This window comes from Drosophila sulfurigaster, chromosome 2R (genome assembly GCF_023558435.1).
Source record: "Drosophila sulfurigaster albostrigata strain 15112-1811.04 chromosome 2R, ASM2355843v2, whole genome shotgun sequence".
Taxonomy (NCBI): domain Eukaryota; kingdom Metazoa; phylum Arthropoda; class Insecta; order Diptera; family Drosophilidae; genus Drosophila; species Drosophila sulfurigaster.
In genome coordinates this window covers 23,839,692-23,856,647 of record NC_084882.1, presented here as the reverse complement: position 1 = coordinate 23,856,647, position 16,956 = coordinate 23,839,692, and the positions used below count along the sequence as shown (strand labels likewise).

The window sequence follows — 16,956 nt, the reverse complement described above, 5'->3', positions numbered from 1 at the left end:
GCTTTTTAAATTCATTATTAATTGTTTATTTTTTATATTTATTTTTTTATTAAAATATATATAAAAGCCGTGACAAATTTTTGCCAGACGTGGCAACGCTGCGAACTAGTTCCTTGTGGGCGCTTTGCAGCACTACAAACGGTAGATGGCGACAGAAAAAAATTTGTGTGGCGCTGTTGCTCATTAAGTATACATAAAAAAAAAATTAAATTGCACACATATTTATTATTAAAAGGTGCGCTCGAAACAAAGAGCGAAGAACGAGCGAGCGAATAACAACAATAGCAAGTAGCAGCAAGAGCAGCACCAGCAGTGGCGGCACACAGTGGTGAGCAGCAGCGTTTACAAACAGCAGCAGCAACAACGCAAAGCAGCCGCAGCCAGCAGAGACAGCGACAGTGGCAGAAGCAGAGAGAAGAGGCGCAGTAGTTGTTGAAGTAAAATAGCAGTCGCAAGTAGCAGCAGCACCAGGCAGAACGACGTTGACGGTGACAGCGACGACGAGAAACAACAACGACGACAATGAACACGCTGAGCGCTAACAACGGGACAAACGGAAGTGGAGCCAGCAGCTCAACGGGCAACAATGGCTCCTCCAACACCACAGCAAACGCCACAACAGCCGGCAACGCTGGTGGAGGGAGCAGCGGAGGTGGCGGCGGCATTGTTGGCCTGGATGAAGTGGGCGGCGATGCTAGTTCAAGGAGACAAGCGACGCGTGTGTTCAAGAAGAGTTCATCCAATGGCAAAATTACCGTCTATTTGGGTAAACGTGATTTTGTGGATCATGTGACGCATGTGGATCCCATTGATGGTGTCGTGTTTATTGATCCCGAGTACGTGAAGGATCGTCGGGTGTTTGGCCAAGTTTTGGCCGCCTTTCGCTATGGACGCGAGGATCTCGATGTTTTGGGTTTGACATTCCGCAAGGATTTGTATTTGGCGCACGAACAGATTTATCCACCAATGCAGCTGCAGCGACCCACGACGCGTTTGCAGGAGCGTCTGATCAAGAAACTGGGACCGAACGCACATCCGTTTTACTTTGAAGTGCCGCCCTATTGTCCGGCCTCGGTGTCCTTGCAGCCGGCGCCGGGCGATGTGGGAAAATCCTGTGGAGTCGATTACGAGTTGAAGGCGTTTGTGGGTGAGTGTTATAAAGTTGTCGAAACTCATTCATACACCCATTACATTCATACTTATGCATGCAAGCATGAGTGTGAGTTCGTGTGCGTGTGTGAGTGTGTTGGAGCGCATGTGTCACGCGCGGGGTTAATTAATCCAACTGCGTTGACTGCGCAAAAATGTCATTGTATTCGTGTGTGTGTTGTTTGTTGATGACGCAGCGCAGCGCGCAGCCACCTAATTGGAATTCGACGCTTCTAATTGGAATTCGACGCTATTGCTTGCCTATCGTTGGGCTGCCTCAGTCGCTTTAATTAGGCGTCGCTTACTGACGTTTTTTCCTTCTGCTATGTACATCGTTACTTACATAAATTCGATTCTTGGAACGCGCAGCTGGGTATCTCATTGTTTTGTATGTTTTTGTGCATAACTCAGCTAAAAAGTACACTACAACAACAACCAATGACCCAAAAGCGTAATTACTGCTCTCTATCTCTCTCTCGCTCTTTTTTTGCACAATAATTATGCTTGCGCTACTCAAATCTCATTCGTATTCGCATTCTCATTCTCATTTTTCAACAAATAATGGATATCGACAACAAAAACGGCTTGCACAGCACTTTATTGTTGTTGTTTCGTTTTTGTAGCTGCGATTTATTGGAAGTTACGCGCGCATGTTTGCGTTTCGCACGCGCATTCGCATTTCTCACTTGTGGGGATCTCCTCGAAGCTCTCCAAAGTTAAGGCTGTCTCGCTTTGGCAAACACACACAATATGGACGTATTACGGTGTTGTTGTTATTGCGCACAAATTGCTATCTAGCTGTATTTGTATGTGTGTGTACTATGTATGTATGAGAGTTTGCTTTGCTTTGTCCGTTCAGTTTTTTTTTTTGGTTTTTGGTGGTTTTATTGGCCGGCGTCGACATTCTTATCTGCCGGCGATGCCGACGCCGCTGCTGCTGCTACTGCTGCTGCGGCGACCACTGCCAATTTGTGTGTGCAACCATAAAAAGATTATTGAAAGCAAACTTAAGCCAATTGGCATTTGGGTGGGCTTGAGTGGGCCACCGTCCACCCGCCACCCTCCACATCTTCTCCTTGTCTATGATGTATGGATGGGCACGCCCCAGGCATTAACATTTGCGCAACAAATTATATACATTATAATTGTATGTACACATTGCATGTACTCTTCCTCCCATGTGCATAAATAGAAACAACTAATTGAAATTAGAAATAAACATTTTGTTCGATTTTGCACTTAACTTTTCCAGAACAACAACAGTCGATCACACAGACATACATACATACACATACATAAATGCCGTTAATCCCAAAAGGGTATTATGGCTATTTATATACCCACCATATATGTATTATATGAGCTTTGTTCTTCCGCCACTTACATTGTTAAGCGTTTATTATTCTTGAATTACTTTTCCATTCACTCTGCTACAATTGCGACACTTTGTTTGTTTATGATTATATTTACCATGTGGTATTCAATTTCATGCTACTGAAACTGATACCATTTCGAATTGAGGAATGTTGCAACGAGACAGATATAGATAGTAATGTGTCAGATCATCACATTGTTTACACATGCTGTATAGAAGATGAACATATAGAACATTATTTTGATGCACTGCCTGCCAAGAGGGTATTTGAAATTCGCTGAGAATTGAGAATTAAGAATTGAGTTTTCTGTATTTTTATTTACTTGGCATCTGTTTGATTTGTTTATTTAATGTGCTTTACTGGATTGATGCTGCCGTGTTTTTGATTTTTGGCATAAACAATTAAGACCGTCTGCCGGACGATTTATGTGCTGAAAATGGAAAGTATTTCTTCATGAGCACAACAGCAAAATGTATTCAAGATTTTCCAAGAATTGTGGCAAAAAAAGAAAGCAAAGATATCGCTTGCAGGCTATATCTGGAAACAACAAAGTTTCGTTCTTATAATTACTCATGTATTAGTTCATAGAAATGAATAACTTATGAGATTTGGGAAAACCCTGTATCTAATTATAGATAATTTCGAATACTAAACATCTTTGTTTACTATGATGATGTATTGAAATTAGCAGGTTAATCCCAAGCTTAAACAGTTCTTCAAATCTGGAAGATTAAATTGTTGAGAAGTAACAAACGTTGTTGTTGTCGTTGTTTGTTGCTGAATCAAACTGTTGTGCACACTACAATCGGAAATGAAGTGTCGTGACAATGATGTTATGACATCCCGTCATTTGTTTTTACAACACACATTCCAGGAAGCATCTATTTGCATTGTTTTTCTTTTTTTTTAAGTGAATCATCTATTGAGTATGTGTGACGCACGCGAGGCGCCAGAGTTAGACACACCCCCAAATTAAATATGCAAAAATATTATAATTAAGTGGAATATGTAAACCTATGTACGTCACACTAGAAACCATTTCAGCGAAGAGCGATTACTAATGCATTATTATTGTACACACATATTTACCCAACAATAGGTGAACACATCGAGGACAAGCCACACAAACGCAATTCGGTTCGATTGACGATTAGAAAAGTGATGTATGCGCCATCGAAGGCCGGCGAACAGCCTTCCATTGAGGTTAGCAAAGAGTTCATGATGAAACCGAATAAAATTCATTTGGAGGCGAGTCTGGACAAGGAACTGTATCATCATGGCGAGAAGATATCGATCAATGTGCATGTGGCCAACAATTCGAATCGCACCGTCAAGAAGATCAAGGTGTGTGTTCGACAATTCGCCGACATTTGTTTGTTCTCCACGGCCCAATACAAATCGGTGGTCGCTGAAACCGAATCCGAAGACGGATGCAGTGTTGCACCCGGCTTTACGCTCTCCAAGGTCTTTGAGCTGTGTCCGCTGCTGGCCAACAACAAGGACAAATGGGGACTGGCGCTCGATGGTCAGCTGAAGCATGAGGATACAAATCTGGCGTCCAGCACGCTCGTCACCAATCCTGCCCAACGCGAAAGCTTAGGCATTTTGGTCCACTACAAGGTCAAGGTGAAGCTACTGATCGGTTCACCGTTGTTGGGCGGCGATCTGGTTGCTGAGCTGCCGTTCACGCTTATGCATCCCAAGCCCGAGGAGGAGGAGCCCCCGCTGCTGGGCGATCGATCGCCACGTGCCAGCTTGGCGGCGCCTCTGCTGAGCTTGGGCGGCGATGCTGGGGAGTCGGGTGATGCAGCGGGCGCGGCGCAAGCGCAAAAGGATGTGCCCACCACCACGAACCTCATACAGCTGGACGACGATGATGCCCAAGATGATGATATTATCTTTGAGGACTTTGCGCGTCTGCGATTAAAGGGCGCCGAAACAGAGGCTTAGAGCGTCGTCGTCGTCGTCGTCGTCGATGTGCTGATGATGATGTTCGTTGTCAGTTGTCCGTTAGTTAGTTATTTGTGTGGTTGCTGCGAGCAGCTGATCATTATTATTGTCCAACTCTACATACTTAATGTATATCCAAAAACAAACAAACAACACACAGAAATATGGCATTTGTATCATATATGAGATGAGGTATTTTACGGAGTCACCGCCCCCGCCCCCCCTGATTGTAAACTATCAATAAGTACGTATCCATGGTACATAGTTTTTAGTTTGCTATCGATGATGATGATGATGATGATATGTGTAGGCCATACGTTCTAGTATCTATAGTGCTTAAGCTGAAAGTGTACGAATTTTTAGAGAATGTGAAATTGTTTAACAAATACACAGCAACAAATATCGTTCAAACACTGCGAATTAACAAAAAAAAAATGTAAAACAAAAACAAAAAACAAAATGTTAAAGAAAACACAGACCAACAACAACAACAAAACGAAAATGCCTGCAAAAGTTTTGCAAATGAATGAAAGAATTATGCACAACAAACGTAATGCAATTGATTTTGTAATTGTTTATTTGTTTTTATATTTGCCATTGCATTTTTGTAACGCTTTCAATGCTCAATGCCCAACAAGAAAAATACGCGCAATTCTTTGTTAAGAGCCATCTTATGCATACCACAACAAAAACCATATTTGACAGTAAGAACAAGAGAATTATGTAAATCTATATCTTATTATTTTTTATTTAGTTAACTCCAAACACTCTTTAATTTGTTGTCGTACCGTTTGAACGGATATGTCGCAACGTTTATAAGCTTTAAATGAAATTAATTTTTGTATTTAGTCGTAAAAGCAAAACAGCAACAGATTTTTTGATTTAAACGGAAGAATATACATACAGATACATACTATATGCATAAACTACATTAAATCAAATTATATTGCAAAATACATTTATGTAACTCACAAATAAAACAGAAAAATCAACAATGAAAACATCATTATCTGTTACAATCAAACAATAGAATTTTCAAGTTTTTTGTTTTTTTTTGAGAGAGAGAGAGCTTTCCAAATACTAATTGAGATACAATATTTCAAGTTCTATGCCAAATAATTAACGTTAACAATTAAGTTGTCTTAGAAATCTGTAATTTTAATCATTTTCGGGTTAGACTGAGACTGAACCATCGCGGATATATATTGTAAAAAATGAAGTCAATCTGTTGACAGGTTGCTACCCACAATTTGTTCAACTTGTTTGATATATATACATATATTTTGTTTGTAATGATTTAATAGATTTTACCTGAGTGGCGCACTTAAAGGGTAAATCGCAATATATTAGATAACTCGAATCTTATCAATGAACACACAGAAATTGTAATTGGAAGCATGTGTGTTTTGTATATTAGTTATTTGGAAAGTGTGTGCATAATGCTCGGCCAGCCGATTATTTCAAATTGTTTAACATTCCAGCACGCGAATATTGTTTACGCTGTTAGACGGTTAGAGATAGAGAGATCGAAAGAAAGATAGCGACAGAGAAAGAGAGAAAAAGAGAGCGAGAGAGAGGGTTGTGGATGAGTTTGGGGCTAACTATATACCCTATATTATATCAAGATTGGTTATGTTCATGTGAATCGAAATTGAGGAAACGAAAAATTATAACTCGAATACGAAAAGCAATTTTTATCTAGAAAATTTATATATTTACATTATTTTAATACAAATGATATATGTATATTTAATTAAATAATTGCATGCGATAAATTGGCAAATGCAGTAATATATTATTTAATATATTTTTAACAAATGGAATTGCGTAAATAATATATATACATATATTTTTGACATCATTGACATCTTATATCGTAAATATCGTATGAATATAATTAGAAGTCAGTGTACACTTGAGTTCCTTTCATTTGTGACGCTTGGTATCGAATCAATGGAGGAATAATTGTATTATCTATTAGATATATATATCTCGAAATAACATACTTCTAAGATTGATTATAAAATACACAAAGTATATTTTAAAAAAACAAAACATTTCATTTTTAAGGCTTTTAAAGAGGAAGACGCGCGCGATTGTGAAATTAGCTCGAATTTGTTTTCAGTGCCCCAAACAGCAGCAGAAAATTGTTGTAATATAATAGTGACAAACCAATTGAAACAAAATACATGCATAAAAACATACATATATTTTAAATTGCATTTTTATAACGCGTATATTTGTATCTGTAAGATATATGGTATCTGTAAGATTGTTAGAATGTTTTTATCCAATATGAAATGAAATCTAATACTAATAATGAATACTAATAATAGAGGCAACTAAAGTACATACATGCAGAATGAAAATGAATAAAAATTAACATAAATGTGCATTACAAAACTGGTAAAATGGATACAATATAGAACAATTCAAATAATATTATTAAATGAAATTGATTGAAATGAAAGTAAAGTCTATAAATGTGAACAAGAAATTACATTATTTATACTTATACACAAAATGCATAGGTTTAGTAAATGTAAATGTACATGAAAGAAATATGAGAATATGTTTTAAAATATTATATGTATATGTATACATATGTACCAAGCATATTTAGCGCAAATATAAAGCATTTATGTATGTATGTCTAACAATAAATAAATAATTAAATAAAATATATATATTATATTATTATATTTAACTGAAATGAATGTCCCACTAAACCAGCTTATCGAGAATTTGTCACACAATTATTTATAAAACAAAAACAAAAAATAAACATTTTTGTAATACATTTTATATGGATAACAAACATAGAAGATATGCACAAAGTTAGAAAATTAATTGTATTTTTTAAGTACATTTGTGTCTGGTACCAAAATGCATTCAATTTGATAAATGTTGATGTTTAATGTATTATACTAGTATAGAGTAGTACTACTATTAAATACGAACTCAACATAGTACTCGTAAAATACAATTCGTGCATAGAAATATTTGTGAGTATTATATGAGCTATTACCTAGCCCCATCTGAAGCCCCACGTTGTATCATTAATGCTAAAAGAAAATGAAGAAATCAAATACATACATACATAATTAACCAACTAACGCTATTTACATGCATACATAAATATACATACATATTTACATAAATATACATACATACATGTGTACATTATGAAATCCAGAAATGGTTGATTATAAAAAAGAAATGAAACAGAAAAAACTAAACTAACCCACGCGTCATATGAACGATTAAGTTTTAGTCCTCTAAGTGAATGAAACAAAAACTATGAAATTGATGCCTACCTGCATTCAAATGAATCCGTGTGAATATTGTCGAATATATACATACATATATGTATAATCCCTATGATCCCATAAACGAAAACGTGAAAACATTGAATGTTGTTTTTGTATATGTTATTATATTGTGTATACTAGATATCGATACGAGTAATGAGCGAATAAACTCAACTAATTCATTGTTAGCTGCCATGAAGCAAAAGTTATTGTATGATGATGTCGATACGTCCAATATAAAAGTCGTATCTGCCATACCCAACCAACAAAATAAAAAGCTTTAGCCAGAGAAATGTGTGAAAAATGAAAATGCTAGGTATTATTTTGCCAACGATAGAACCTTTTTAACAATCGTGTGTTGTACAATTCTACAATTCTTCATTTGATTAAATTGTAATTTAATTTGCAATCACTTTAAGTTTATCAAATAAAATAGAAAAACTGAACTCGGTTCACACGGGTCTATATTGAAATTTGATTTAAATTCGTCATCCTTGTTGGAGCGACCTTTTAGAAGAATTAATCGATTATGAAATATTTATGACAGATCCAATGACACACAATGTTTGCAAATTGAGAAAACAATTTGCATTTTGTTTGCATAATTTGTAGTTATAAATATGTGAATGAATGTAAAAAAACAGTAATAATAATAATAATAAACAAACAAATAAACACTCAGAGGTATTATTGCGAGACAAAAAATAGGAAAGTGTGGGATAAACCATATGAATGGAATGAATAACAAACACTCACACGCACACTCAACACTAAATACTGTGCGATTATTATGTGTGCGGATTTGTATGTAAAACTTTTGCTAATTGTGAACAAGATGAAAAAAAAAACTAATGCGCAAAAAAGAAATTCAAGCTGGATAAATAAATAAATGAAAATTGCAGCATTTACTATATATATAGTAGTAGTATTAGCATGCGGGTTAGGCAGTCTAAAAAGGATTTAATCTGCATTAAAAGCGTTGATTAATTGAATCCTTGAACAAAGCGCAGACATTATAAATGAATGGAATGTTCATAGACTGTTGTTGTTCAAGGGGAATATGCTTTGGCCAACAATTCAAATTGACCCATTAAAAAGTAAAGTGAATTGCCCCCAAAAATGTTGGTAAATGGTATGCGGGCAGATTTATAACTCCTGGTATCTGCGCTGATATAATTTATGCACTTCACATTACACAATAATTTATTAATGCACAATGGACCTGAAAAGCGGCCTTGTGGTTAAGACTGTGGAACGGAAGTAGACCGGCGGCAAAAGGAGCTGCTGACTGCATGATGAACCCGTCATCTGCTGTTGGCTGTTGGCTGCTGGCTGCTGTCTGTTGGCTGTGTAAAGCCAAGGACGGAAAACCGCAATACGAAAAAGCCATTTGCTGTTTGTTGTTTGTTTAGCCCGCGCCATTATGAGCACTTAAATCTGACTCCAACAACAACACCAACAACAACAACAGTAACGACAGACAGAAGAAGCACGTAACATTTTGGTTCATTCATGGCGGGCGCCCGTGTCTTGGCTGTTGTCAGACAGCGACCACTGAAATTGTCACAGGGACTCGAGCAACAATTCTTCATTTCCGGTGCAGCTTAAGAGCCGTGCTTCCTTCTTCCCCCTTTATGTTTTTTTTGTCCTGTACACAGCACCTGCAAAAGGGGTGCGACCAGGACAACGACAAGCATGTGCCTGCAACTTGGGAGTCTCCTCTTTCTCTCTCTTCGTTGCGATAAATTCGCTGGCAAGCAGCTCGCTTGGCTGTGTGTGTGGCTACAACAAACGGAAGTTGTTCGTCTGCCCAGCCGGACCGGAGTCCGGGCCTTCCACGCCTTCCATACTCATACTTACTCACCACGCCTTCATACACACTGTATGGTTTTCATTTCCGGTTTCCGTTGCCGTTGAGTTACTTAAGCGGATTACAAAAACAACAGCAACAGAGACAGCTGCCAAAAACGAATGAAACTCTTTTGCCATTGCCCCTGTCGAGGAGCACTTTGAATACTTTGATATAGAGATGTTTTATGTTTCGGACTAAATTTCATGCGCGATTAATTATGTGTAACAATGATCCATTAGTAAACCAACTCTTTAAACATTTGCTTCTCTATACACATTTATTTAAAGTTTCGAGCCATTTTCTTAGGCCTGCACTTGGCAGTCGACACTGTTCCACTTGGCGGCAGTGTTGACCAAAAACTGCGACAGCTCAGCCATGCTGACGTTGGCAAGTAAGTCGTCCACACTGGGAATCACATCGATGGCCAACAGCTCATCAACATACTTTTGAACCAGTTTGACGGCGAGATCAATTATCTGGCTAGACCAAGAGTTGGCATAATCGTTGGCAGCAATGTTCATCAACAAGTCCCAGTTGTCGATTTTCACATCGGCCAAATAGAATTGCAGATGGTATTCGCTAATGCGCAGTCCACTGGAATTGGTGAGGCTCTGGCCAAAGGTGTATTCACCAACAAACCGCAATTGCTGGAAACGCTCGTTGATCAGGCTGACGTCACGCACGGGGAAAGCAAAACCAAGCAAGCTCATGGCACCCTCGAGGGCATAGGAGCCCAAGATCTGGATCTCTGGGTACAGTACATCGAATTTGGCCTTCTGGGTAGTGGTGTTGAAGGATCCGCTCAGAATAATGAAGTCGTCGAGGCCCGAGATGCGAATGTTGCTCACGTTGCCCACAAGGTTGGTTTCTCCTCTGCTGAAGTTGAAGGCGGTGAAGTCGTTGGTCAGTGGGGACATGACTGGAATGTTGCCGGCAGCGTAACCGCAGGGAATCATCTGCTTCCAGGCGGCCAAAAACTGGGAGATGGCAACGCCATAGTTGTCGGTGGTTGTCGAGTCTAGAGCCAGAGGTGAGGCACTGGCGAAGGCCACCAGGAGGGCAAGCAGAAAAACTTTTCCAATCATGTTGATCGTTAAGTGGTAGAAAGAACTTTGTGAAGTTGCCCAAGAAAGGTTTCCCTTTTATAGCTAAATTTTTATCAATTGAAGGTGCCTTTGATTGATTATATTTCAATTCATTTTGGCGCAAAGTCGTATTGGCACAAGCTTACAATTAAATGAGTCAGAGGCATGCGGTCAATGTGGGAATTTGCAGACAAATGGGAAGAAGAACATAAACAACATTACTTTTCGTCACATGTAAATAATATTATCTAAAATATATTTATAAGATTAACATGTAACTTAGTAGTCATTACAGGTATACTCTAGAGTAATGTAAACTATGAACTGTCGAGGGGTTCATTAAAAAGACACTTTTAAGACTTTTATGTTAATGGGGAAAATTGTAAATTCCCTTGGGTTGTCATGTGGCTTCGCATATTTGAGTACTCTTTGAAGTCGTTTACATATTGTTGTTATTTTCCTGGAAATTATTTTGTCAGTGTCATTTTCACCAAACTTAGTTTTTATTGACTTTCAGCTTTTCACCATTTCCAAGAACTTGTTGAAAATTCTTTCCATAAAATGCAAATAAAATATGTGTATACGTTTATTATTTTCTAGAATATATTTTATATATAATATTGCTAATTTCCAATTCTAATACTTTCATATTGATTGGGAAATTCTGGACAGTTTTGGACAATCATGGGTTAATATGTATTTTAGTCTTTATTTGATATTGTACTATGTGTATTTGTTGTTGTATTTTCGTAGAAATAACATTGTCGAGCGTCGAATTTATGTTTGCTTTTGGTTTCTAGAAATAACCCTTTCCAAGTAATTACTACTAGCATTTAAATTGATCGCCGTTTAAACCTGTTGTGTTGTGTTTATCAAAAACAATGATATACATAAATAAGATTATTTCGACTAGTTTGTTTCTGCTGAGTACTACATCAAACATGCGACTGTAACAACTTATAAGTGTCAGCGGTCTTTATATTAATTTTTTGATTGGTATGATAAAGTTGTCTACAAATTACGTGGCGAGTGCATTAATTCTTTCGGGTAAAGAGAGATTACAAGTGAACTTGTATAGTGCTTGAATTCTAAATATGATATGATAAAATATATATAAATTTAATTCGTTTTTAAATCAAAATTGTAAAGAAATGTACTTGATAACACATGTATATTTTTTATTTTTATTAAAATGTTAGTTATTGAGAAATCGAATATGAGACAGATTGTGTAATACTTGATTCCAGCTAATACTGATACATGTGTCTGCACATACACAAATAGGCTGAGCAAGCAGTGTAAATCTATCATAAATTGCAAGCAGTGTGCAAATATCTTATATATGCACTGCTTGCATAACAGTGAGTAATTCGCGTTCAGTATACGTACTGCTCGTATGTTTATTTTGTTAACAATTAGATATGCTCACTTTGATTGTACATTAAAATTTACTTTTTTTTATCGTAAAAAATTTTAAAATTTAAAAATTATTAAAAAAACGATTTCTGGTGGTAAAATAAACGAAAATAGAACATTTGTGCTAATTAATCTTCTTATTTATTAAATTTTTCAAAGCCTTTATGCCTGAACTGGACAGTTGGCACTGTTCCACCTGTTGGCAGAATTGACCAAAAATTGCGACAGCTGATCAAGGTTCACAGCGGAGAGCATATCATTGATAATAGGAATCACATCGAGGGATAACAACATATCTACATTAGGTTGAACTAGTTTAGTTGCAAGGCTAATTATCTGTCTAGCCCAAGTATTAGACAATTCGTTGAGTGAAATGTTCCACAAAATATCCCAGTTATCGATTTTCACATCAGCCAAATAGAATTGCAGATGGAAATCGCTAATGCGTAGTCCAGTGGGATTGATAAGACTCTGACCGAAGGTGTATTCGCCAACGAATCGCAATTGCTGGAATCTCTCATTCAGCAAACTGACTTCGCGAACGGGGAAGGCAAATCCAAGCATGCTCATGACACCCTCCACGGCAAAGGAGCCCAAGATCTGGATCTCTGGGAAGAGGATATCAAATTTGGCTTTCTGAGTGTTGACGTTGAAGGATCCACTGAGGACAATAAAGTTGTTTAGACCAGAGATGCGGATGTTGCTAGAATTGCCAACAAAGCTGGTCTCGCCTTTGGAGAAATTGAAGCTGGAAAAATCGTGAGTTAACGGGGCCAAGACTGGAATATTGTCTTCGGCATAGCCACAGGGTATCATCTGCTTCCAGGCCTGCAGAAACTGGGAGATGGCATCACCATAGTTGGCTGCAGTTGCGTTAAAAGCAAGAGATGAGAAATTTGTCTTCAGAGTCGTAGGCAAGGGTTTAGTCTTTTGAGTTGAACGCGATGCATTGGCAATGGCCACTAGGAAATACAAATACAAAAATTCTTCGAATCATGTTGATTACTAAACGGTAGAAAGCACTATGGAATAAGTGTTAAATTGTGTCCCCTTTATAACTATAATTTTCACCACTTTACTGATAAAACATATCTTTGATTGATTACTATGTATTCGCTTTGTTTTATCGATTACAGGAATTTGTTTACTTAAAGTCTTGTTGTACAAGCTTATAATTAAATGCAATAACCGTGGCCCTGTGAACAACTCGGAATATGCATACCTAATAATACAATATGTACGATCTTATCAATTTCTAATACATATGTATTAGAAACATTATTTAACTGCTTGAAGTTCTTTATTGTTTTTTAGGTATTTTTATTACTTTCATTTCTTTATTCTATAGTATATTCACATTTCGCTGTTAAGTTAATTTTAGATAAATTCATTTAAAATCAATATAAGCAATAAGACTTTCATTTAAAAAAAAAACAAGATGTTACCGAATACATTGAACACGAACAAGTCGCCAATTATTAAGTAGTGCAAGCAGTTTATTGCTGAGAGCAAATTGCACTGCTTGCCTAACTTTAAGTATTTAAAGCTCGCGATGCTTCCATGTCGTATACTTATTTTTATCAGCTCGAAAGTATGCAACATATTTTTTTCAATAACCCATTCGTTCAAAAAGTATGTTAAATAATGGGAAAGAAAAACTTATTGTTTTATTAATTGCAATTGATATTTATGTTGTAAATAAGCAACATGGTTTTAGTGCTCTTAGGCCTGAACAGCGCAGCCGGCGTTGTTCCACATCTCAGCTTGCATAACAAAGTAATTGGTCAGCTGAGTGAGGTCCAGTTCGGAGATCAAGTCATTGATCGTGGGCAACACAAACATGCCAAAGAGAGTGTTCACATAAGGCTGGATCTCCTCGGTGAACAGCATAGAAAATGATTCGATGAAGTTGTTCACAAAGTTATTGGCAGCCACATCCAAGTAATTGTCCCAATGGTCGGACTGAACATCAGCAACAAAGTATTTCAGATCGTAGTCACTAATACGCAGTCCATTGGAATTACTCTCAGCAAATGTATACTCGCCAACAAAACGCCAATCAATCAGCATCTTGTTGATGAGCACATTTTGGCGAACGGGCAAAGGAAGACCGCCAACACCGAAAGTACCCTCTAGCTCATAGGCACCCAAGATTTGCAGTTGTGGGAAGATGACATCAAAGTGGGCACGCAGAGTGCTGTTATCATAGCCACCGCTCAGGATCTGGAAATTGTTCAGACCAGAGATGCGAATGTTGCTCACATTACCCACTAGGTTGGTGTTTCCGTTGCTGTAGTTGAAGGCTTGGAAGTCGACAGTGAATGGAGCCAACACAGGCAGGTTCTCTGCAGCAAAGCCGCAAGGAATGATCTTCTGCCAGGCTTGCAGGAACATTCCCACCGCATCAGAGTAGCCGATCATGCTGTTGTCCTGGGTCACAGGTGTGGCACAGGCAGCAGCCACCAGGAGAACTAGAAGAAAAGACTTTGCTATCATTTTTATTGTGCTTTGTTGAACGCAGAAAGAATACTGTGAAGAATTGTTTTCATGCCTTGTCTTTTATAGCGGAAACGTTATCTATGGTCTCTATGCATGGCGCTTTGTTTGATGGAAATTTCATTCTATTGGTTTGCTTGACATTTAGGCATCGGTTAGATATTATACCATTGAATAGAGTAATCAAGAATTGTAAGAATTGAAAAGTCGTACGTAGATTTTAAAAGACAATAAATGTTTACTGCCTTCAGAATGCGTTCAAAATGCATTCAAAATGATTTCAATGTAAGTTGTAAGTTTTTTCTTTCATACATAGACTACAAACAACGTATAAGGTGAAATAGCATGATTGCGATTGGAAATTAAATGCTACCAATTTCAAAGTAAGCATGGAAAATTCTAGCTATCAGCATATTTATTGTAGAACAGAAGAAAAGATGTCTGAATTACACGGCTTAAAATGATTTTATTTTACAGAGTACTGCAAGAACAGTAAATGTTAATTTAAGTGAAAACAAATGATTCTATCCTAAAGTATTATGTTCTGAGCTAAAAGGACGAACATGCCACCTTTTCCGAGAATTCAAATTTTGGTATTTATTTATTTTTTTTGCAGCGATTATAATTTTCCAAGAAAAAATTAATTTTCATAAATTATAAAAAGTCCCCTGTCGAATAAATCAAAATTGCATGCTGCCGATGAATCATAATTAAAGCGCCGTTTAAGTCAAAATCATTTTGAGTAAATCCGCTTGACTCATATGTAAAATGCACATCGATCGCTTGCGATAAGAATCAAACGACCAATTTTACCACGATCGATCAATGCTCGCTATTCATAATTTCTAGATAACGTTTTTGCTATAAAAGACAAAGCGTGCGAACAGCTCTTCACACAGTTCTTTCTACCATTAACCAAGCAAAATGATAGCAAAGTCTTTTCTTCTAGTTCTCCTGGTGGCTGCTGCCAGTGCCACACCTGTGACCCAGGACAACAGCATGATTGGCTACTCTGATGCGGTGGGCATGTTCCTGCAAGCCTGGCAGAAGATCATTCCTTGCGGCTTTGCTGCAGAGAATTTGCCAGTGTTGGCTCCATTGAACATTGATTTCTATGCCTTCAACTACAGCAACGGAAACACCAACCTTGTGGGTAATGTGAGCAACATTCGCATCTCTGGTCTGAACAATTTCCAGATCCTGAGCGGTGGCTATGATAACAGCACTCTGCGTGCCCACTTTGATGTCATCTTCCCACAACTGCAAATCTTGGGTGCCTATGAGCTAGAGGGTACTTTCGGTGTTGGCGGTCTTCCTTTGCCCATTCGCCAAAATGTGCTCCTCAATAAGAAGCTGATTGATTGGCGTTTTGTTGGCGAGTATACATTTGCTGAGAGTAATTCCAATGGACTGCGTATTAGTGACTTCGATCTGAAATACTTTGTTGCTGATGTTCAGTCCGACCATTGGGACAAATACTTGGATGTGGCTGCCAATAACTTTGTGAACAACTTCATCGAATCCTTCTCTATGCTGTTCACCGAGGAGATCCAGCCTTATGTGAACACTCTCTTCGGCATGTTTGTGTTGCCCTCGATCAATGACTTGATCTCTGAATTGGACCTCACTCAGCTGACCAACTACTTTGTTGCTCAGGCAGATATTTGGAACAATGCTGATTGCAGTGTTCAGGCTTAAGCGAAAAAAACGATATAATAAATTCAATGAGCATTTAATTGATAGATGTGCTTTATTATTTATTTTTATGGGTAAGATATTAATATGTTTTCTATTGAGTAGTTTGCATGCCTTGTCGTTTAAGGTGGAATCAATTTTGATTGATAGTATTTATTTTGTGTATTTTTATTGCTTTCTGTCAGCTACACAATGTTAACAAATTATTTTTATTGAATGAAATAGTTGCAGTAATTTATTTTGATTGCCTTTTGCGCAACAGATAATGATCTGATAAAGCTGGTTGTTTTGCTGTGAGGTAATCCTATTTTGATTAAAGTACTGCTATTGTTGTGCCTTAAAATTAAATATAATACTGCAGGCTAATGCGTCTTGTTAGTTGGCAAAACTCTTACGCACAACAATTCCATTTTATTTCTGTGATTGGTTGAAGGTTGAAAACCAGGTACGCTCTGGTATTTTGGCAATGAAAATGCATTTTTTTTTTGACGTTGCATTATTTTTGGCTGCTATTGTTTCGGCCATTTTCATTTGGGTTCTTTCAGCGCGCGAGAGAGAAAGAGAGTATTACGAGGACTACATGTGAAGCTATTGTTGAGACTTATTCTCTTGTTCTTTGCTTTGCT

At 37.6% G+C, this 16,956-nt stretch overlaps 5 protein-coding genes across 5 annotated transcripts; 2 read left to right on the top strand and 3 right to left on the bottom strand.

Annotated features, from left to right (window-relative positions):
- The first annotated feature begins 153 nt into the window (after positions 1-153).
- Positions 154-5,478, top strand: LOC133836098 (beta-arrestin-1). Its single transcript, XM_062266406.1, has 2 exons — positions 154-1,147; positions 3,625-5,478. Exons 1-2 carry the CDS (start codon positions 523-525, stop codon positions 4,473-4,475), a joined length of 1,476 nt encoding a protein of 491 aa, XP_062122390.1. The 5' UTR covers positions 154-522; the 3' UTR covers positions 4,476-5,478.
- Positions 5,479-9,940: 4,462 nt separating this feature from the next.
- On the bottom strand, positions 9,941-10,723 carry LOC133836752 (uncharacterized). The gene has a single exon (XM_062267341.1). It carries the CDS (start codon positions 10,721-10,723, stop codon positions 9,941-9,943), a length of 783 nt encoding a protein of 260 aa, XP_062123325.1.
- Positions 10,724-12,301: 1,578 nt separating this feature from the next.
- LOC133836751 (uncharacterized) lies at positions 12,302-12,955 on the bottom strand. Its single transcript, XM_062267340.1, has one exon. It carries the CDS (start codon positions 12,953-12,955, stop codon positions 12,302-12,304), a length of 654 nt encoding a protein of 217 aa, XP_062123324.1.
- Positions 12,956-13,861: 906 nt separating this feature from the next.
- Positions 13,862-14,635, bottom strand: LOC133836750 (uncharacterized). Its single transcript, XM_062267339.1, has one exon. It carries the CDS (start codon positions 14,633-14,635, stop codon positions 13,862-13,864), a length of 774 nt encoding a protein of 257 aa, XP_062123323.1.
- Positions 14,636-15,559: 924 nt separating this feature from the next.
- LOC133836749 (uncharacterized) lies at positions 15,560-16,333 on the top strand. Its single transcript, XM_062267338.1, has one exon. It carries the CDS (start codon positions 15,560-15,562, stop codon positions 16,331-16,333), a length of 774 nt encoding a protein of 257 aa, XP_062123322.1.
- The last annotated feature ends 623 nt before the right edge of the window (positions 16,334-16,956 follow it).

Coding starts and splice junctions, on each gene's coding strand:
- LOC133836750 (XM_062267339.1), bottom strand. CDS start 14,635: ATGATAGCAAAGTCTTTTCTTCTAGTTCTCCTGGTGGCTGCTGCCTGT.
- LOC133836751 (XM_062267340.1), bottom strand. CDS start 12,955: ATGATACCCTGTGGCTATGCCGAAGACAATATTCCAGTCTTGGCCCCG.
- LOC133836098 (XM_062266406.1), top strand. CDS start 523: ATGAACACGCTGAGCGCTAACAACGGGACAAACGGAAGTGGAGCCAGC. Junction 1,148..3,624: donor CGAGTTGAAGGCGTTTGTGG/GTGAGTGTTATA, acceptor ACCCAACAATAG/GTGAACACATCGAGGACAAG.
- LOC133836752 (XM_062267341.1), bottom strand. CDS start 10,723: ATGATTGGAAAAGTTTTTCTGCTTGCCCTCCTGGTGGCCTTCGCCAGT.
- LOC133836749 (XM_062267338.1), top strand. CDS start 15,560: ATGATAGCAAAGTCTTTTCTTCTAGTTCTCCTGGTGGCTGCTGCCAGT.